At 40.8% G+C, this 22,205-nt stretch overlaps 1 protein-coding gene across 1 annotated transcript in view; it reads left to right on the top strand.

Annotated features, from left to right (window-relative positions):
* Window positions 1-9,997: 9,997 nt before the first annotated feature.
* The window catches only part of SMAP2 (small ArfGAP2), a 47,509-nt gene continuing 35,301 nt past the window's right edge, over window positions 9,998-22,205 (top strand). Inside the window, exon 1 of the mRNA XM_030868002.2 lies at window positions 9,998-10,536. Coding sequence (XP_030723862.1) covers window positions 10,434-10,536 — 103 coding nt within the window. The 5' untranslated portion in view covers window positions 9,998-10,433. The remainder of the gene's footprint in view (window positions 10,537-22,205) is intronic.

Genomic DNA, 22,205 nt, shown 5'->3' with positions numbered 1-22,205 from the left:
AACAGCGCAAGAGGGTTCCCTTTTCTCCACACCCTCTCCAGCATTTGTTGTTTGTAGATTTTCTGATGATCCCCATTCTAACTGGTGTGAGGTGATACCTCATTGTAGTTTTGATTTGCATTTCTCTAATAATTAGTAACGTTGAGCAGCTTTTCATGTGCTTCTTGGCCATCTGTGTGTCTTCTTTGGAGAAATGTCTATGTAGGTCTACTGCCCATTTTTGGATTGGGTTGTTTGTTTTTTTAATATTGAGCTGCATGAGCTGTTTATATACTTTGGAAATTAATCCTTTGTCCATTGATTCGTTTGCAAATATTTTCTCCCATTCTGAGGGTTGTCTTTTCGTCTTGTTTGTAGTTTCCTTTGCTTTGCAAAAGCTTTTAAGTTTCATTAGTTCCCATTTGTTTATTTTTGTTTTTACTTCCATTACTCTAGGAGGTGGATCAAAAAAAATCTTGCTGTGATTTATGTCAAAGAGTGTTCTTCCTATGTTTTCCTCTAAGACTTTTACAGTGTCCGGTCTTACTTTTAGGTCTCTAATCCATTTTTTAAAATTTATTTATTTTTATTTTTGGCTGCATTGGGTCTTTGTTGCTGTGTGCGGGCTTTCTCTGGTTGCGGTGAGCAGGGGCTACTCTTCGTTGTGGTGCGCGGGCTTCTCATTTCAGTGGCTTCTCTTGTTGTGGAGCACAGGCTCTAGGCGTGTGGGCTCAGTAGCGTGGCACATGAGCTCTAGAGCACAGGCTCAGTAGTTGTGTCACACGGGCTTAGTTGCTCCGCAGCATGTGGGATCTTCCCGGGCCAGGGCTCGAACCCATGTGCCCTGCATTGGCAGGCGGATTCTTAACCACTGTGCCACCAGACAAGCCCCTCTAATCCATTTTGAGTTTATTTTTGTACATGGTGTTAGGGAGTGTTCTAATTTCATTCTTTTATATGTAGCTGTCCAGTTTTCCCAGCACCACTTATTGAAGAGACTGTCTTTTCTCCATTCTATATCCTTGCCTCCTTTGTCATAGATGTTCACAGTACTGATTCTTCCAATCCAAGAACATGGTATATCTCTCCATTTGTTTGTTTCATCTTTGATTTCTTTCATCAGTGTCTTATAGTTTTCTGAGTACAGGTCTTTTATCTCCTTAGGTAGGTTTATTCCTAGGTATTTTATTCTTTTTGTTGCAGTGGTGAATGGGACTGTTTCCTTAATTTCTCTTTCTGATATTTCATTGTTAGTGTATAGGAATGCAAGAGATTTTTGTGCATTAATTTTGTATCCTGCAACTTTACCAAAGTCATTGATTATCTCTAGTAGTTTTCTGGCAGCATCTTTAGGATTCTCTATATATAGTATCACGTCATCTGCAAACAGTGACAGTTTTACTTCTTCTTTTCCAATTTGTATTCCTTTTATTTCTTTTTCTTCTCTGATTGCCGTGGCTAGGACTTCCAAAACTATGTTGAATAATAGTGGTAAGAGTGGACATCCTTGTCTTGTTCCAGATCTTAGAGGAAATACTTTCAGTTTTTCACCATTGAGAATGATGTTTGCTGTGGGTTTGTTGTATATGGCCTTTATTATATTGAGGTAAGCTCCCTTTATGCCCACTTTCTGGAGAGTTTTTATCTAAATGGGTGTTGAATTTTGTCAAAAGCTTTTTTTGCATCTATTGAGATGATCATATGGTTTTTATTCTTCAATTTGTTAATATGGTTGATTTGCATATATTGAAGAATCCTTGCATCTCTGGGATAAATCCCACTTGACCATGGTGTATGATCCTTTTAATGTGTTGTTGAATTCTGTTTGCTAGTATTTTGTTGAGGATTTTTGCATCTATATTCATCAGTGATATTGCTCTATAATTTTCTTTTTTTGTAGTATCTTTGTCTGGTTTTGGTATCAGGGTGATGGTGGCCTCATAAAATGAGTTTGGGAGTGTTCCTTCCTCTGCAATTTTTTGGAAGAGTTGAGAAGGATGGGTGTTAGCTCGTCTCTAAATGTTTGATAGAATTCACCTGTGAAGCCATCTGGTCCTGGACTTTTGTTTGTTGGAAGATTTTTAATCACAGTTTCAATTTCAGTGCTTGTGATTGGTCTGTTCATATTTTCTATTGCTTCCTGGTTCAGTCTTGGTAGGTTATACCTTTCTAAGAATTTGTCCATTTCTTCCAGGTTGTCCATTTTATTGGCATAGAGTTGCTTGCAGTAGTCTCTTATGATGCTTTGTATTTCTGTGGTGTCCATTGTAACTTCTCCTTTTTCATTTCTAATTTTACTGATTTGAGTCCTCTCCCTCTTTTTCTTGATGAGTCTGGCTAAAGGTTTATCAATTTTGTTTACCTTCTCAAAGAACCAGCTTTTAGTTCTATTGATCTTTGCTATTGTTTATTTTGTTTCTAATTTCATTTCTTTCTGCTCTGATCTTTATGATTTTTTTCCTTCTACTAACTTTGGGTTTTGTTTGTTCTTCTTTCTCTAGTTCCTTTTGGTGTAAGGCTAGATTGTTTATTTGAGATTTTTCTTGTTTCTTGAGGTAGGCTTGTATTGCCAAAAACTTCCCTCTCAGAACTGCTTTTGCTGCATTCCATAAGTTTTGGATCATCGTGTTTTTGTTGTAATTTATCTCTAGGTATTTTTTGATTTCTTCAGTGATCTCTTGGTTATTTAGTAATGCATTGTTTAGTGTCCATGTGTTTGTGCTTTTTGCGGTTTTTTTCCCTGTAATTGATTTCTAATCTCATAGCATTGTGGTTGGAAAAGATGCTTGATATGATTTCAATTTTCTTAAATTTACCAAGGCTTGTTTTGTGACCCAAGATGTGATCTATCCTGGAGAATGTTCCATGTGCACTTGAGAAGAAAGTGTAATCTGCTGTTTTTGGATGGAATGTCCTATAAATATCAATTAAATCTATCTGGTCTATCGTGTCATTTAAAGCTTGTGTTTCCTTATTAATTTTCTGTCTGGATGATTTGTCCATTGGTATAAGTGAGGTGTTGAAGTCCTCCATTATTATTGTGTTACTGTCGATTTCCTGTTTTTTTTTTTGCGGTACGTGGGCCTCTCACTGTTGTGGCCTCTCCCGTTGCAGAGCACAGGCTCCAGACACGCAGGCTTAGGGGCAATGGCTCACAGGCCCAGCCACTCCGTGGCATGTGGTATCTTCCCGGACCAGGGCATGAACCCGTGTCCCCTGCATCGGCAGGCAGACTTTCAACCACTGCGCCACCAGGGAAGCCCAATTTCCTGTTTTATAGCTGTTAGCAGATGCCTTATGTACTGAGGTGCTCCTATGCTGGATGTGTATATATTTATAATTATTATATCTTCTTCTTGGATTGATCCCTTGATCATTATCTAGTGTCCTTCCTTGCCTCTTGTAACAGTATTTTAAAGTCTATTTATCTGATGAGTATTGCTACTCTAGCTTTCTTAGATTTCCATTTGCATGGAGTATCTTTTTCCATCCCTTCACTTTCAGTCTGTATGTGTCCCTAGGTCTGAAGTGGGTCTCTTGTAGACAGCATATATATGGGTCTTGTTTTTGTATCCATTCAGCGAGCCTGTGTCTTTTGGTTTGGAGCATTTAATCCATTCATGTTTAAGGTAATTATCAATATGTATGTTCCTATTATCATTTTCTTAATTGTTATGGGTTTGTTTTTGTAGGTCTTTTTCTTCTCTTGTGTTTCCCACTTAAAGAAGTTCCTTTAGCATTTGTTGTAGAGCTGGTTTGGTGGTGCTGAATTCTCTTAGCTTTTGCTTGTCTGTAAAGCTTTTGATTTCTCCATCGAATCTGAATGAGATCCTTCCCAGGTAGAGTAATCTTGGTTGTAGGTTCTTCCTTTTCATCACTTTAGGTATATCGTGCCACTCCCTTCTGGCTTGTAGAATTTCTGCTGAGAAATCAGCTGTTACCCTTATGGGAATTCCCTTGTATGTTATTTGTTGTTTTTCCCTTGTTGCTTTCAATAATTTTTCTTTGTCTTTAATTTTTGTCAGTTTGATTACTATGTGTCTCTGCATGTTTCTCCTTGAGTTTATCCTGCCTGGGACTCTCTGAACTTCCTGGACTTGGGTGGCTATTTCCTTTCCCATGTTAGGGAAGTTTTCGACTATAATCCCTTCAAATATTTTCTCGGGTCCTTTCTCTCTCTCTTCTCTTTCTGGGACTCCTATAATGCGAATGTTGTTGCATTTAGTTGTCCCAGAGGTCTCTTAGGCTGTCTTCATTTCTTTTCATTCTTTTTTCTTTATTCTGTTCCACAGCACTGAATTCCACCCTTCTGTCTTCCAGGTCACTTATCCATTCTTCTGCCTCAGTTATTCTGCTATTGATTCCTTCTAGTGTATTTTTCATTTCAGTTATTGTATTGTTCATCTCTGTTTGTTTGTTCTTTAATACTTCTAGGTGTTTGTTCTTTAATTCTTCTAGGTCTTTGTTAAATATTTCTGGCATCTTCTTGATTTTTGCCTCCATTCTTTTTTTGAGGTCCTGTGTCATCTTTAGTTGTTTTTCTGGGGTTTTATCCTGTTCCTTCATCTGGTACAAAGTCCTCTCCTTTTCATTTTGTCTATCTCTTTGTGAGTGTGGTTTTCCTTCCACAGGCTGCAGAATTGTAGTTCTTGCTTCTGCTGTCTGCCCTCTGGTGGATCTGGGCTGTCAACTCCTTTTCCTTGGGAATTTGGAGGCAATTTCCATTGTTCCCTGTCAGAGTTGCTGTTGAGAACTCTGTGCCATCCTGATTCTTGATCCTTTTTATGTGACTTGTTTTTCCTTTCTGGAAACTTATGATCTTCTCTTTGCCCCAGTGTTCTGCTATTTGATGAGGGGTAAGTTTCTGTTATTATACAACAGGGTCCACAGAGTAGGCCAGGCCAGGTATACTTGCTGGATCCCTCCTAGGCCTTGAAAATGCAAGAAATATGAATATCTGTGCCCACTCCCCTGCATCATTACATAGTTGCAATGCAACTGCTCACATGTGATGTCTGGTCACTGTTATGCACCTGAAGGCAACATAGCATGATTGTAGTGATGGTGAGTTAGGCTGGGATTCAGACACTGCTAGTACAGACAACTCTGCCTCCCCTCCCAGATTCGTACTGGTTGATAGTCATGGGAGGTTTTATTGCGAAACTAAGAGAGAGAAGGGAGAACAGAGATATTTAGTAGCAGTAGGGAGCTCAAGTTGTCTTGAGGAAAATGGTGAGTTTATATGGCATTGAAGTCTGTTCCCCTCAGACTCTTCAGGTCCCTGGGCAATGGGCCTGAGCCCTTAGGTTAGAGGGAGAGGTTCAAAGCTAAGCTGCCTTTAAGAAAGACTTTGTGAGGACTTCCCTGGTGATGCAGTGGTTAAGAATCCGCCTGCCAATGCAGGGGACATGGGTTCAAGCCCTGCTCCAGGAAGATCCCACATGCTGCGGAGCAACTAAGCCCGTGTGCCACAACTACTGATCCCGCACTCTAGAGCCCACAATCCACAACTACTGAGCCTGCATGCTGCAACTACTGAAGCCCGCGAGCCTAGAGCCCGAGCTCTGCAACAAGAGAAGCCACCGCAGTGAGAAGCCTGTGCACCGCAACGAAGAGTAGCCCCAGCTCGCTGCAACCAGAGAAAGCCCACATGCAGCAACGAAGACCCGACGCAGCCAAACATAAATAAATAAATAAATTTTAAAAAAAGAAAAGAAAGACTTTGTGAGACTGCACACCAGTCATATGGGGCCCAGATGAAAATGTGTGACGGAGCTGGGGAGAGGCCATCCTCTCTGTCCTTGCAAGGAACCACCACTGATCACCTGGAGTCCTGAGAAATGCTATGGACAGCAAGACATAGTGCTGTTGACAGAGACACAGCTTTCTCACAGTGCGCTCCATCAGCAATGGAAAATCGAGGCTCTTCCTAAAGTCTCAGGTTGTGGAAATAGACAAATGGGAAGTGGAGCAGGAGAGGAGGGGCGTGTAGCTCAGCCTCAGAGCTCAAAGAGTTGGCTTATGGAGCAGATATACATTTGCAAGGCAGTGGATCTGCAATCCACTGCAAGGCAGGGGAAGCTTTTAAATAATCACAAGTTCTCTATACTGAGGAAAAAAATTGAGAGTTGGCTGAAGAGAGTTATTGAATAGACTATGAGTTCACTTGAGACCCTTAGTTCATTTACATGTGACAAATAGTACAGAGCTAGCAATAAAATGGAGAACCTAATTATCCAGCTTTTTTTTTCAATTTTTATTTTACATTGGAGTATAGTTGATTTACAATGTTGTGTTAGTTTCAGGTGTACAGAAAAGTGATTTCATTTTACATATACATATATCTATTTTTTTTCAGATTCTTTTCCCATATAGGTTATTATAAAGTATTGAGTAGAGTTCCCTGTGCTGTACTGTAGGTCCTTTTGGTTATCTCAGCTTTCTTGATGAAAGTCATTTATTGAGTATTACCCTGAATTGGTAAAGTGTCTGACCAGTGGATTAGAAACTACTTTATTTCAATATGTGACTCAGAAGATGTGATCTCTTAGCAAGAAGATATACTAATGATATTCTCCCATAGCAACAGTCCCAAAATATTCACCATACCATTTTTTTGGTAGTATTCTGGGCATTTTACCACAGTGACTATTCTAATATAACAGTTTAAAAACAAGTTTCTATTTTGTACTTTTATTTATGTGAGTTGGGGTTTCAAAATATTCTGATATAAAAATCAAGAAGAGAAATCACCTGGCAGTTGAATATATGTGGTGTCAGGTCTCTTCAATTCATCCCAATTTTCTGAATTCCATAGGTATAATGCAACCAAACTGTATCCAGTAGCCACTGAGACAGAAAGGAAACTCTTCTCTCTGGCAGTAGCTAATGTGAAGTAGTTTTATAACAAGATAACACAGTCAGATTATGGAATAGAGGGAACATTTTTGCAAGAATTGTCAAGGAAAAATTCAAGACTTCAAAAACAAATATATGTCCTTGGGGAGAGAAGAAGTTTGCTTTGGCCATATTCTCAGACCCTGGGATATGCATTCACTTTCCTCTGCTTTTTTTTTTTTTTTTGCCACGCCACCTAGGATCTTAGTTCCCCGATCAGGGATCGAACCCATGCACCCTGTAATGGAAGCATGGAGTCCTAACCACTGGACTGCCAGGGAATTCTCTCCTCTGTTATTAATAATAATAATAATAGCAGCTAATACTTGATGTATCAGTTGGGATAGGCTCCGTTATGCCTGGGGGTAAACAAAATTCAGTGGCTTAACACAAAGAAAGCTAATTTCTTGCTCATGCTACATATCCTTTATGGGTTGGCAGTGGGCTCTCACTTATTAGCTACTCAGGAATTTAGGATAATAGAGCAACCACTGTTATGGACTGAATGTTTAAGTCCATAATTCCCCAAATTCATATGTTGAGATCTTGTCCCCTAACGTGATTGTATTAGGAAGTTCAGCCTTTGGAAATTGATTAGGTCATAAGGGTGGAGTCCTCATGAATGGGATTAGTGCCTTTATGAAGGGACCCCAGAGAGCTCTATAGCCCCTTCCACCATGTGAAGACACAGTGCTAAGTCCCCTGCTGTGAACCAGGAAGCGGGCTCTCACAGAATCTTTTGGTGCCTTGATCTTGTACTTCCCAGTCTCCAGAACTGTGAGAAATAAATTTCTGTTTATAAGCCACCCAGTCTATGGTATTCTGTTATGGTACTAAGACAACCACCATCTTGAACGTTGATGGTTTCCATGCCAGAGGGAAAAAGAATCTGAGAAGTCTCAAAGCAGTAAATAAATGCTTCAGGCATGAAGTGACACATATCCTTTCTGCTCAAACTCATTGGCCACATCCAACCTTAAGAGGGCCATGAAATAAAACCCTACCACGCACCCAGAAGGCAGAAAGCCAGAGATACTTAGTGAAGAGCATTAATTGTCTATTGCTCACTGAGTGCCAAGAGCTATTCTAAATATATTACAGGCATTACCTCAGTTCAGCTTCACAAAAATCCTATGAAATAGGTGGATTTAATATCATTATCATACACATTTTACACAGAGAGGTTAAGTTACATGATAAAAGTCATACAGATAGTAAGTGGTAAAGCTCTTTTAAAGCTGTAAAAGATTTAAATCCAGTCATTCTGGTCCCATAGTCTGTGTGCTTAACCACTAGACTAGGCAATCTCTCTCTAGATGGGAAATTTTGAGAAGGATTGTCATAGATCATGGAGAGCCACTAAAGGGTTTTTAATCAGGAGAGCTAGTCAACCAGATTTGCCATTTAGAAAGCTCTCTCCAAAAAGTGGGGTGAAGGATCAAATTAACTAAGGTTAGACTATAAGGCAAGAAGGCTATTTGCATAGTGCAGGGATGAAGATGAGAATTTGAACAAAGGCACAATGATCACAATTAACTGGGTAATCTTGAGCCTTTCTTTCATCAACTTGAGACTCTGTTATATCATTTTTTGAAAAACGATTATGTTAATACCTATCCTGATGGGGTTTTCTGAGGATTATAATATATAACATAAGCAAAAACTCTGATAGTACTAAGGCTCTTGAATCATAGAGATCTAGGTTAAAAATCCCAGCTCTACTACTCCCTAGATGAAGGAGTTTATTTTTCTAACTCTCAGTTTGCTCATTTGTAAAATATGTGTTAAAATAAGAAAATTTAAGTAAGTTAAAGTAAGAAAAATTATTACAAATGGGATATAGGTTGAGAAAATTAGCTTAGGAGGAAGGCAGAATTCCTTCTAGAGAAAGAACTGAGAGTTTGTTTAGGAAAAATACCTTAATGAACTTTTTTGTTTATGAAAGTCAAATCTCCTCAGGCATGGCTTAGAAGGAAAGAGCTTTAGACAGAGAATCAAATTGTTTTGATTGATAAAGTAATAGAAAATTTTAGTTTTTCTCTGATGAAAGTTTTCAGGGCATCCTGATGTTTGGGGGAAAGTAAAGAGATGGAGGAGAGTTTGCCTAGAGATAAGATAACTCTGAGCATCTGGTCTTACCAGCTTCCCTGAACCATTCTTCCCATAGCAGCAGTGACCTTTTAAAACCACTAATTGAATCATGTTATTCCCCTTCCCCCCAGGACAGTGCCTGATACTTAGAAGTTTCTCAGTAACAATCTGCTAAGCGAATGAATGAATGGAATGAGTGAACAAAAACATTTGCCAGATGGCAGGTGGGTCCCTAAAGAAAAGGACAGCCATTGAGAAATTCTGCACTTACTACACTCTGTAGTGAGGGTGGCTTTGGACAATGGTGTTTAATAATCATTTTAAAGTAGTTACCTCTTCTTTTACTGTAATTACCCCTCCTCTCCACCCCACCTCCCCAAATAACCTTCAGTAAAGGTCTGCTGCACAAAACTGCACTATTTTGGGAGGACTGAGGAATGAAACAAGAAAGTTTCTAGGCACCAGGCAAAACAATGCCCAAAGATGTCAGTAATCACAAGAGGAGACCTAATGAATAGGGGGACCAGGAATTCAGCAGGAGCATGCATTCCAAGTGAGAGGTAACCAGAATCCTCTGAAAAGCTGGGGAGGTTGTGATGTCCTCTTATCCTGGGTTAGGAGGTTGGGCCCTTCTATTTGGCTGTTGAAGGAAAGAATAAGCTGGAGGACTTTGGAGTATTCACAACCACCACGTTACATAAGGATGGTAAATATTTAACTCGTAGAGAGGTTTTGGGATTATATTGGGATAATGCATATAAGGCGCTTAGCACAGCGCCTGGCACATAGTAAGAGCTCAGCTAATGTTAATTGTTGTTTCCCTTCGCTTGCCTCTACTCTCTCCACTCGCTTTCCTCCGGCTCCATTCATTCTTTTCCAAGGACATGCAGGGGCGGGCCCACTTCCCCCTCCGCCCCACCCAAGCTCCGCCCCTCACTTCTGCCCCGATTGGTTCCTGAGAGGCGGAGCGGAGGGAAGAGCCCAGTCCGAAGGGGTGGGGGCGGGGCGCATGCGCGGGCTGGGAGGGGTGGAGGAGGAGAGGAAGAGCTGCCGGAAGTAGGCGGCAGAGGTGGTGGCAGGGCTGGCAGCAGCTGCCAGGGAAGCCGAGGCGCGGGACGCACGGCTCACAGACAGGCAGGCCTGGGAGTCGTCTCTGCGCCCGGCACGCAGGAGGCCTGAGCGCCCCCCTTGCCTGGGCTGAGGGTCCCTGCCTGGTCCGGCAGCGTCGTCGGGACCCGGGTCTTTCCCTAAGCCCGCCAGGGGGCGCCGCGCTGAGGGGCTGCAGAGTGGGGGGCGGGCGCGGCTGACCCGAGAAGGGGTGCCGGGCCGGGCGGTGGGAGAGGGCTCTTCCCCGCTCAGGAGGTGCCCCTGGGCGGGGGACCAGGAGTCCTCACCTCTGGACTGAGGCAGGGGTTTCTGGGGGCGAGGAGGGCGCGTCGCCCTCTGCCCCCGCCGGCACCCTGGCCATGACGGGCAAATCGGTGAAGGACGTGGATCGGTACCAGGCGGTCCTAGCCAACCTGCTGCTGGAGGAGGATAACAAGTTTTGTGCGGACTGCCAGTCTAAAGGTAGCGCATCCCTCCTGGCGGGCGAGGGATCCAGCCTCCGGGCAGCGCGGGGGAGGCGGCCTGTGTGGTGAGGGGGCGGTCTCTGGAGCTTAGGTGGCCCGAATCATCTAAATGGTAACGCGTGCTACCGTTGCTGATGAGGCTGCTAGGTGTTCTGCCGCGCCGGGATTGGTGTGGGGAGAGGTTGGGAGGGCGAGTGTGTGTGGTTGGGGGGTGGGGCGGTGGTGGTGTGGGTGGAAGTGGCGTGGTGTGTGCAGGTGAGAATGTCTGTATTTCAGGGCTCTGAATGAGTTCTGGGCCGACTGTCAGTCCAGAGGCAGCCCAGAGCTCGCAGCCTTCCGCTTGCGAAGCTGGGGGCGAACTGCGGTGGTGCGCGCGAGGGTGGGGGTGGGGGCGGGGAGAAGCGAGATGACGGGGAGGAAAACTGCTTAAATGATTTTTAAAGGGGGTGAGCGTCGCTGCCTGCTATTTGGTTAGTAGTTCCATCTGTCATTTTACAGCCTTGCTGAGATCTGACAGAGCGCTTAGGTGGCTTTCCTCTTTCTGGATGTGTGGAAGGGGAACTGCCTTATGCAGTGACACAGTGCGGACTTCTAGACAGCCTAGCCCTGGCTTGTGGAGTGTGTTGGAGGCCTGATGTGTGTGTGGTGGCAGAAACTAGCAGACTGTGTCTGTAGTGCAGGATTGGTTTAATCAGTGCGGAGGAGGAAGCAAGGGATACATCGAATTTGTTGCTTTCATGGCCATCACCCTTCTAAAGGTGAAATATGACCATTGTAGATTGGCAGAGCCATTTAGTCTTTGTTTTCTGTGCCCTCAAAGATTCATGATTTGATACAATTACAAATCAGTATGCTACGAAAGCTTGGTTATTAGTGAAATATTTGCACTCGAAATTGATAGATTATAAATATTTTGTTTCCTTATTTTCTTTCTGAATTCTTTGGAATATAAATTGGAGAAGTTGGGAAAATTCTTTTCCTTTTTGGTTTGGGTAGAAAGGGATATATTTTGGGAGCTATTGTTAATTTACTTTTGTTCATAATGCAGTGAATTTGCCTGGATTGTTTGCCATATAGCGTGTTGGGCGTATAGTACACAACAAAGGTTCAATTGTATTTATCAGTATCGAGAAAGGAAGTACATGCTTAATTGACGCTTTCACTTAATTACCTTTTATTTTAGAGAAGTAAGGTTTTGTTTTTATTTTTTGTTTTTATTTTTGGCTGCGTTGGGTCTTCGTTGCTGCACGCGGGCTTTTCTCCGGTTGCGGCAAGCTGGGGGCTACTCTTCGTTGCGGTGTGCGGGCTTCTCATTGTGGTGGCTTCTCTTGCTGGGAGCACGTTCTCTAGGCACGTGAGCTTCAGTAGTTGTGGCACACGGGCTCAGCAGTTGTGGCTCGCGGGCTCTAGAGCGCAGCCTCAGTAGTTGTGGTGCACAGGCTTAGTTGCTCCATGGCATGTGGGATCTTCCCAGACCAGGGCTCGAACCCGTGTCCCCTGCATTGGCAGGCGGATTCTTAACCACTGCGCCACCAGGGAAGTCCGAGAAGTAACGTTATTTAAGGAGAACAGGAGACAGATACTTTAATTTGGACACCTCGTAGGATATTTTAGTACCTTTACCAATGGATAAATGACATGTGCCATTAGGAAAGCAGGTCCCCAGACTTCTCTCCTGAATTTTTGCATTGGCAATAATTCATTTTAAAAAGTACTTTAGAATCAATTTACATTGAGTAAGTTAATTTCTTATAGTTGACTCTTGTGAGATCTTGTGCTAGATCTATTGGAAGATTCGGTTTAAAATTTAAGAGTATATCTCTTGGTTTTACTCAAATTCCCTTGTGTCCTCAGTTGACAGATCTTAAGTCACAGTGAAGCAACCCACTGGAGTGAGCATGGCTACATTTGGGGAGTCAGATGCCATTCTGATGATTAGTACCACCCCATCCCCTATTTTGCATACCACTCTTATACTTACTCATATTCCTATAAAATATAACACATGGAAGAGAGGTTGATTCATCACTTCTTCCTCCAAATTTTCCGTTGCTCTTTATCAACAGAATTACTGGGGATCAGGTAATAAAACATTAGTCAATTCATTCTTAATGAGAGCTAGTAACTGCTGGTTTGTAAACTTTATTAACTGCTCTTGATAGTAGAATTCTGGTTTCTGAAACAATTTCTTTTCACAAATTAGCTTTACATTTTGGCTTGGTGGCTTCAGTGACTCGGCCATTGTATTAAAAAGGAGATGACAATGTGTCAGTCAGTCATCTTTCAGTTAAGACATTTGTTGTGGCCTCAGTTTATCCAGTTTGTGAATTAGCTAGCCCCTTCCACTCTTTCAACTCCTTTTACTCATTTTCCATCTCCTTTTTCCTGATTTTAGTTGTTGTAATCATCATGTGGACAAATGTCAGACCATGGAAGGAAGAGACACTTGCATCTGTAGATTAAGTTAGCTGTTAAGCTCTGGTAAAAATAAATAATAATAATACACTTAGTGGGAGGAGGAATTTTAAAGCTGTAAGCTAAAATAAGGTTTGTACTTGAGTATTTATCTGTAGGTCTCATGTCCTTTCTTCCTTAGAAAACTGAGAGCTTAATTGTATAGGACCTGGTGAGTGACTGCTTGCTAATCCATTAATATAAAATCAGATGATGTAGCCCTGAACTGCAGACCTTTGAGCAGGTATTTTTGTAATGTTCCAAAATAACTCTGGCAATAAACCTTTTTTTAAAAAATCTTAAACTGATTTAAGAATGATATTATCTTTAGATATGTAATCTGAACATCAGAATAGAGAATAAACATGTGTTCTCTTTGTATACTACAAGTTTTGTTGGTCCTGGGGTTTTTTAACTCTCTTGAGCATAAGACTCACCAGTTTCCGGTACCTCTAATGCATTGAAATAATTTCTGTGTGGGAACGGGGGCTGCTTTGGTATTGCCTTTAAAAAAATGCTGTGACTTGCTTTAGGCTGAAAGATGTGGTTTCATCACCCAAAACCCTTAAGTTATTGTGACCTTTAGGGTAAAATTTTGGACTGACTTAAGTTGTGGAAGAACAGAGGACAAACATACTGGAAATTTCAGATATGTTAATGGTTAATTCCATCTAGTTGAGGCCAGGTCCCGTTTTTGGATAGACCCTTGGTGGGGTTATACTGGTCTAAGGTTTAGTCTTTAGCTCTGCAGTTGCGTATTTTATCAGTGTGCCTGGAATAACCCCTAATCAACCTTGTCAAAGACTGGTTTAGGACTTCCCTGGTGGCACAGTGGTTAAGAATCTGCCTTCCAATGCAGGGGACACGGGTTTGAGCTCTGGTCCAGGAAGATCCCACATGCTGCGGAACAACAAAAGACTTGTTTAAACTGGACACTGTCTTATTTACGATGAAAGGATCTACCTTTCTGATGACCTGAATACTTATATACACTGTTGGGACACTCCTTTCTCAGTATCAAGGTTAGTGAAAGATTGAGAGCTGTTTAATGAGCAAAGAATTAGAATGGAAGAAGTTTGATGGTCTTGAGGAATACTTACTTCTAACTGTGAAATACCACACGGAATTCTGGAGTCTGACAAAAACTTTGTAATACCTTTTTACTTCTCTGTTCTTCTGCTACATCCCATTTCTGAAATGTTTCACTTTGAATCACCTAACCATTGCCTTTGTTCCAACTCCCATTATGTATTCTTAAATTTCAATTCACTCTTTGCAAAACCACTTTCATGTGGTTCAAAATTCAAAAAGTTCAAAAGGGAATATGTACAGTGAAAAGTTGTGCTCCTGTCCCTGATCCCTTAGCCATCATTTTCCAGTGCTTCTGCAAGTTACCACTGTTAGTAATTTCTTATGTGACTTTTAAGAGATAGTATATGCATGGACAAAAAAACTACATTTAAATATATTTCTTTTCAGTGTTTTTATGCAAATAGTAGCATGTTACCCACAGTTCATGGCACCTGGCATTTTTCAGTCCACAGTATAACGTGGAGGGCATGGATAGTCCCTCTCCATGCACATTAAAGAGCGTCCCCATTCTTTCAGGGTATTAAGTTGAAAGATATGCGTAAGTGATTTGGAAACGGCTACTCTCATTGAAGTCATCTTAGAGAGTGTCCTAGGCCCATCCATAGCACAGGTAGGCTCACCTTTCAGGTGGCAAAGAATCAGAGCTGTAGACTTTTGATGTTGGAACATACAGTTAAACTCCATTACTCTGACTATTTTAGCTTTGTGACCTTCAGCACACTACCTTTCTCCGTTTAATTTTCCTCATTTGAAAAATAAAAATGCGTCGTAAACTAAAGTGTTACACAAATGTAGGCATTATTTATTATTACCATTGCTGAACTTGTTTATTTTATCTTGATTTTATTCATTTCACTTTCAGACTTTATTCCCTTAAATACTCTAGTTACTGGAAGCCACAGTTAGAATGACTCACTGAATAACTCACCAAATAAAAAACCACCTAGTTTTTAAGCCAAAACCATTTCCTATAGGACTTTATGGTACCCTTGAGGATGGTCTCTGGATGAAATTTCCTGACTCTTCAAAGTTGTATGAAAGGTTAGACCAGGGAATCTTTCTGTAGACATTTTTTTTTAACATGAGTCCCAAATTTTAACTCTGGTAAATTAATCTCTACCTTTGCTTTACTTTTGTTTTCTGTCAATAGCTAAATCATTGCTTGTTAAATATCATTCCTTAGAAATGAACATTCCTATCAATTTTTAATTATTTTAGCTGTATCTGTGGCACCTCTTAAGAGATTTTTTTAAATTGCATCAGATCTGGACAACAGAAGGAATTTTCCTTCCATCTCTAGTTGTTAAATACCCTTCTCCAGCCAAAATCAAATAACTTTCTGGCTTTTTACAGCTAATGTACCTTAACTCTGACGGTTGTAGTCAGGTTGACACAGTTTTACTGAAAGTAATTTGTAAAAGTCCCCATTAGGTTGTCTTTTTTTTTTTTTTTCCATTTGAAACATGAATTATTTTATTTACATTACTCTTTAGTTCAACAAATTTTAGCAATATTTAAAAATTATCTAAATTCATAAAAGTAGTTCATAAATTTCAACATTTAATTATTATGTACGTACTAGGTTGTCTTTTAATATTAACTTGTTAAACCTGTTCCCTGGGAGATACTTTCCTATTCGTTCTCCTTGCCATTATCCAGTGGCAGTGGGATAGATAGAGAGTACAAAATGCCTTATCTTTTAAGAACTCTTTGCAAGCCTGAGAGTACAATCCCACACTATATATATTCATTCAGAAAATAGTTCTTAAGCACCTGCTTTGTGTCAGACACTGTACCAAGACATGTAGATTAAAAGATAGGGCCTTTGGTTTCAAGGATTTTATAGTCTAATGGGCAAGCAGATGTGTAAGCAGATACATGATGCAATGTAGTAATTATCATTGTAGGATTGTGTACAGGGAGAAATGAAAGCATTGAAGAAAGCAAGAAAGTCTGCCTAGGAAGTCATGGCTCAGAGAGACAAGTAGGCTATGTCTTGAATGATAAGCATGACTTTGTCAGGTGAATTTAGGGCATTCTAGGCAGAGGAAGCAGAATGTGCAGTAGGCAAGATGTGCTGTACCGTGTGTGTGTGTGTGTATGTGTATGTGTGTGTGTGAGATTCTTTAGTATATTCTCACTACATGTTGGGGATTGGCAAGGGATAAGGTAGGCAGAGACCCATAAGGTTAAAATCCTAGCTCTGTAGTTGACTTGCTGTATGGCATTGAGATTATGAATATGCTTTAGACTCCCTGTTGTGTAAGAAGCCCCTAGTATTGGAAGCCCACCTGCTACTCAAATGGAATTATAAATATTGCAAACATGCAATGTTCTCTAACTGCTGAGTAGTAAGGAATGTCTGAGTATTGTGCCCACTAGATCTCCATGGAAGTGTACCCTCATGAGTACATTAAACTATCTTAGAGAAGTCTAGTGAAATGTTAGCAGTAGATGTCATGCCATTTCTGGAGTTGATGACGTTGAATTTTGAGGCTGAGCGTGCTCTCATACTCAAGCAGTCTAAGAGTGTTGAATATTCGAGTGTGCCCTTGGTTGTTCAGTGCTTAGGATGTGTAAACAGGCAGTTGCAGCCACATCTCTCAGTATACCTTTCAACAAATCTATTGCTTTTAAATAAATCAGAAAATTTCCTTCTTTCTGCATTTTTCATCTGATGTCATTATGGTATGTAGGTGGCAGCCTTCTTGGGCACAGTTGTCTATATTACTGTTCACCACATGAGTCATTGTCGGTTTCTGTTCTGCCTGAAAATTCCATCTTGGAAATAATGTCCTGCAGCTGGAGACCACAACACGTTACTCATTATGAACATTGCAGCTGGCTTTGTATGTTATGTTGAAAGCTACCTGTGCCATAAGGAAGAGATAAAGTGACTTATTAAGTGGACTCAGACTCAGTTCATCCAAATGATATCCCCTGTGAAAAAGATGCCCAACAAGAATCTGCATAAAACACAAATGTGTTTTACATTCTAAGCATACAGTGCCTAACTTTTGTCATTGTGTCTGCTTAAATCCTTATCACAGTTATACTTCTGTTTGAGCAAGTGGCCAGTTTAAGTAGATACTAACTTTGAAGAAGTTCTGTGTTGGCCCCTGGAGTGTGACAGTTCAGCATACCACATTGAAAAGGTAGGAACCAAGTCTATGTAGAGTAGAACCCCTTAAAGTTAATTCACTTTTACCAAATTCCTCTATTGTTAAAGAAATATTCCTCTGCTAGTTAACTTCTTAAAATTGTAACTTGCTACAGTTAACACATCCACTAGAATGTAAGCTCCATGAGGGCAGGGGTTTTGTGCCTGTTTTGTTCACTATAGTATTCCTGGCACCTAGAACAATGGTTGGCACAGGTCAGGCTCTCAGTAAGTATTTGTTTGAACAGTATAAATCCTTTGTTTCTTATTAGAAGAAATCCTTTATATGTTATCTGAATGTTTGTGTAATTCTTAGGAAAGCTAAGTTTTAAAATATATTTTAAAGGTAGGGACCCTTCAGAGAAACAGAAAGCACTGTAGGTAGTACAAGCAGAGGGAATTTAATATGGAATAGTTTCCATAGGTGATACAAGAGCCAAGAAGGTCAATGGGGTGGTGAGACAACCCAGAGATTGGCAACACCTGGGAGCTTCTAGGCCCCTAAGGAAATTAGAAGGTGCTGGTGTCACCAAAGGCTAGAAGCCTGAGCCATCTGCTGTGAGCTAGAAGCCTGGAAAGAAGAGCTGTCTGGTGGCAGCTGGAACTCGGACCAAGTAAGATAGAGAGCATTACCCTGGCTTCCCTCCTTCTCCTGCCTTTCCTCATCAGTGCCTCCCATTGGTGGAACTTACTCATAAATCAGTTGGCAAGGGAGCCTGGGGGATGTAGTTCCCTGTGATAGTGTAGAGCAAGGGGAGGATCCAAGCTGAGACAGGCAAAGGCACAAAGGCACTTAAATCTCCAAGATGTAATTCTTTCTCCTTGTAAGTAAACAGTTATTTTGGACAAGCAATAAGAAGGGTTTTCAGGCAGATAACCTCTTGTGCTTCAAAAGAATCTAGGATCTTAACTGTTGCCAGAACAGTAATTAGTCCTGGGAAGTAATGTAACTTTGTATAGTCACGTAACAAGTAATGTAAGTTTTATATAGGCATTGCCTATATAATTAGGATGTGCGGATTCTGTGGGATCTGTATTTGACTTTTGGTCTCCACCAGGACAATTTATCGTTTGGTTACTCAGAAAATAAGTTCCCACCCTGTTAATTCTGGGAAGCCTTAAGCATGATGTGTATGCACTGAGCTTGTCCCATCTACAACTAAAAGCTTTGAGTAACAAAGTAACACTTAAGATGTACAAAGAGAGTTTTGAGGATTGCAGCCTTAAAACGTGGTACAGATTAGACTTTCCTTGATAGTTAAGGAAGTTTTCCTTGTGCCACGTATTTTTTTAAATAGTTTGATCGGTTTGCCTGTGCCACCCGCCCCCTGATTCAGTCCAGTTACCACTGGGTGAGAGAGGTAAGATCACTGGACATACTATCTTCTATACTGAACCTGAAAAATAAAAAATATTTTATCTTATTTGGAAGGTTGCTGCTGCTCCATTTAAAGACAAAGCTTCTCAAGTTATGGCTACTAGTTTTCCCCTTGATTATAAAGTGTTTAATGAGTTACGTGATACAAGTTTAGCACTTTCTAGAAGTGCTTTTTTTGTCAATCAGGTCACCTGCCTTTGGGCGCCTGCCACGTTAATGGAATTGGTGGAACTAGGCCAACAAGGGTTTTCAGTGGAGTGTGAGTATGTTTGCTTTTAGGCTGTTATTTTCCACAGAAGCTATGGATAAGGAACCTTCATTGAGTAAAGTTACCAACGGTAAAAAAAAAAAAATTGCATAGGTTTCATTGTTTTCTCCAAAAATTAATTTCCTCTTAGCAGGTACTACTATAATTCACAGATGTGATTGAAATGTAATTTGGTATTGTAAAAAGTGTATCAGCCTGCTTCCCAGAGTACCAGTTGTTCCCATGCAGTCCATTTTACCTTAAGAGGTACATCTATGCGTTTTTGAAGCCTCATGTTTAATAACTACAATATTTCACTACTGTATTTGACTCTTCCATTTTCCAAACTTTCTCCTTCCCTACCCCACTCTTCTGGATCCTATATTTCCCCACAGGCTTTGTGGATGCTGGTCCATTGATGGCTGAACTGCAGGTCCCTTCCCAGTGAAAAACCCCAGAGATGAGCCAAATCTGCCTTCATCTGTGGCCATCCATCAGTGTAAGGTTGCCCTGGAGGTTGTCTTCAGTTTGTCCACCACTCGCCTTGACCCCCATGCTCCCTCCTGTGTGGCTGAAACGCCCTGGAATCCCACCTTTGTAACATATTGCTGGGATTTTATTATTGCTGCTCGTTTTCATTTTCAAGTAATGTTAAGTAGTTTTCTGACCATTTTTGTTGACCGTAGCCCTCTTTTCCCCATTTGTATATTTCCTATGGATATTCTGGTTTGATTTTTACATACCTGTAGGATATGGTTTATTTAGAAAGTACTGGACTTCATAAGCCCACTTGGAAAATGCTCTGTTGATCCTTATTTAATTTCAAGTCAAAACTTTCAAAAAGAAATGTCTTAATCGGAAACAATGAGAACTGGATCCCTCAGGCTTCATGTCATTTCTCCACACCCAAAAAACAAATGTGTAACTTTCTCATTTTATCATGTGTTGAAAATAGTAGAGCAAATACAGGAGGAAGAGAGACCTACTGTCAGCTGTAGCTGATAAGCCTGTCCCAGCAGAGATGTGAGAAAATAGAGCACCTTTTCTTTTCCTCTATTGCAAATAGCCATACTGTCTTTCACAGCAGTTGCTAGTGATGGGAAGACCATAAATCCCCATGCCTCTATCTCAGAGCTTATACCTTTAGATGTGAGTTTACATGTTAATCCTACAATGTTACTTCCTGAAGTGCACACGAAGTAAATTTTAACTTCTTCCTCTTTTCTTGTCTTAGTGGAAGTCCCCTCTGTGTGTGTGTGTATTTAGAAATGAGATCTCTAGTGTTTCAAGCCTTGAGTTAAAAACTTTGTCTTAATATTGTTTAGACGGTTTTTGTTCTAATGCCTTTGAAAAATAATTTCGTACAGAATTTTCCATGTGAACTGGTAATATCATATGCTGGTGAGGAAAGAGGCATTGGTGTCTTTTCTTGTTGATACTTTACCACTTGGGTTATAACTGACCCAAGCCCTCTGATGAGAAATAGGAAGGAAATTCCCTGTTCTTATCATGATGCTTGTGTTCAAAATAGCTGGCAACAACGGACCTAATGGAAACCAATTTGTGTGACGGCTGATTTGAAAAAGAAAGAAAGAAAAGATTCAGGCTCTTCTGCTGTGCTGAAAGCATTTTTATTGAAATAATAGCTGTAAGGACTGGGGACTTTGTCTCTCTGAAGGTAGATGTGAGGGGTTGGGTTGGAGAAACTGTTTCAGACCGAGGAGAATTTTGAGCAAAGGTCTTTCGTAGAGTGTGAGTGCTATTATTAACGTTACTAGCTTTTATGTGAGAGAAAGGAAGCATCATTAAATACAACATTGGAATCAGGAAGATTCCAAATCACCTCCTCTGAGCATTCTGACTTGGTGTTGAGCCTAGTCTGTGAATAGGCACTAGGCACAAGTGACTCAAATCAAGGGCAGAGTAGAAATAAGGCTCAGTTTCATTAGACTTCTTATGCATATAAGGGGAAAAAAGGGACTTCCTTGGCGGTTCAGTGGTTAAGACTCCTCGCTTCCACTGCAGGGGGCGGGGGTTTGATCCCCAGTCGTGGAACTAAGATCCCACATGCTGGATGACCAAAAAGAAAAAAGAAAAAAAAAAAATTGTTACCATAGGAACAGACTCCCAGACCAGTTGTGCTTATTAGCTAAACATCATTAAATGCTTTTCTTTAAAGAACAAAAACTTTATTTTTTCTCATTATGAAAGTTATTCATATTTGTGATGAAAATCATTGGAAAGTATGAAAAAGTATGATGCAGAAGGTATTTCATATAATCCTTATCACCCATTTTTTATTTCAGCTTATACTATTATAATTTTGTATCATTATTGTTTTGCTTAACATTTATCATAAGCATTTTTCATGACATTAAAAACATTTAAATGCCTTTATTGTATTCCATTGTTTGAATATATCATTACTTAACTCTTGCCCAATTGTTGGACCCTTGGGTCTTAATTTTTCAGTGTTATAAGATAATGAGACATTGTGAATTTTTGTGTTGCTGTGAGACTAATGGGTTATTTATGTGTTCAGAGTTGAGTAGTTATGTGGGCCCTCTAATTTTAAGGAGTTGTCAGGGAGTCCTCTGGGTTGAGCCCATGTAGAGATGGCCTTGCCGTGGGGGCAGTTCATTTTGAACTGCCTCATGGCAGTGGACATTTGAGACAAGGAGCACAGAGAGCTGGGGAGAATCCAGGCTTGACCGTAAGGAACAGATTTATGGGACATGATCACAGCAACATGGGCCAAGATATGTTCTTATATCTCACGTGCAATTTCCACGTTATATACTTGGTATGTGGAAATACCGTTGGGCCGTTGATCAGCATCTTATGTTGTTCATACAGGCCTCCTTCACTTAAACTCAGTCCACTGAGAAGGAGGATTAGAAGCCCCACATTGGTGGAAAGGGGAATAACAGCTACTGTGTTTTGTTTTTGTTTTACAAAGCTTTCCTTAGACTGTGAATTCCATGAGGAGAGGGACTGAGTCCCGTGTTTTCCTGTTAGCTAAAGCACAGCATCGGGTACATAGTGTCTGTGTGTCCGTTGTGAACACTATTCTAGTTATGCGTGTTCAGATCATAATCTTGTTTAGTTTTTTGAAAGTCACCCTCATACTCTTAACTCAGAGATTTGAAGCTCTGTGACGTTGCAGGAAGCCGAGCAGGTGAATCTCAAGGTTGCTCTGTGGCAGTTGCTTCTGTGCACCATCTCTTTTGTGTGCTCTGGCATCTGTACCACCTTGAAAGCTGGAGCCAGTCACAGAGCTGGTATTCTGCCCTTTCCGTAGGAGGTCTCAGTGAGACACACCATTTTAGGGGAAAT

This window comes from Globicephala melas, chromosome 1 (genome assembly GCF_963455315.2).
Source record: "Globicephala melas chromosome 1, mGloMel1.2, whole genome shotgun sequence".
Lineage (NCBI taxonomy): Eukaryota > Metazoa > Chordata > Mammalia > Artiodactyla > Delphinidae > Globicephala > Globicephala melas.
The sequence above is the reverse complement of the archived record's forward strand: the minus strand, read 5'-3'. Positions and strand labels throughout refer to the sequence as shown.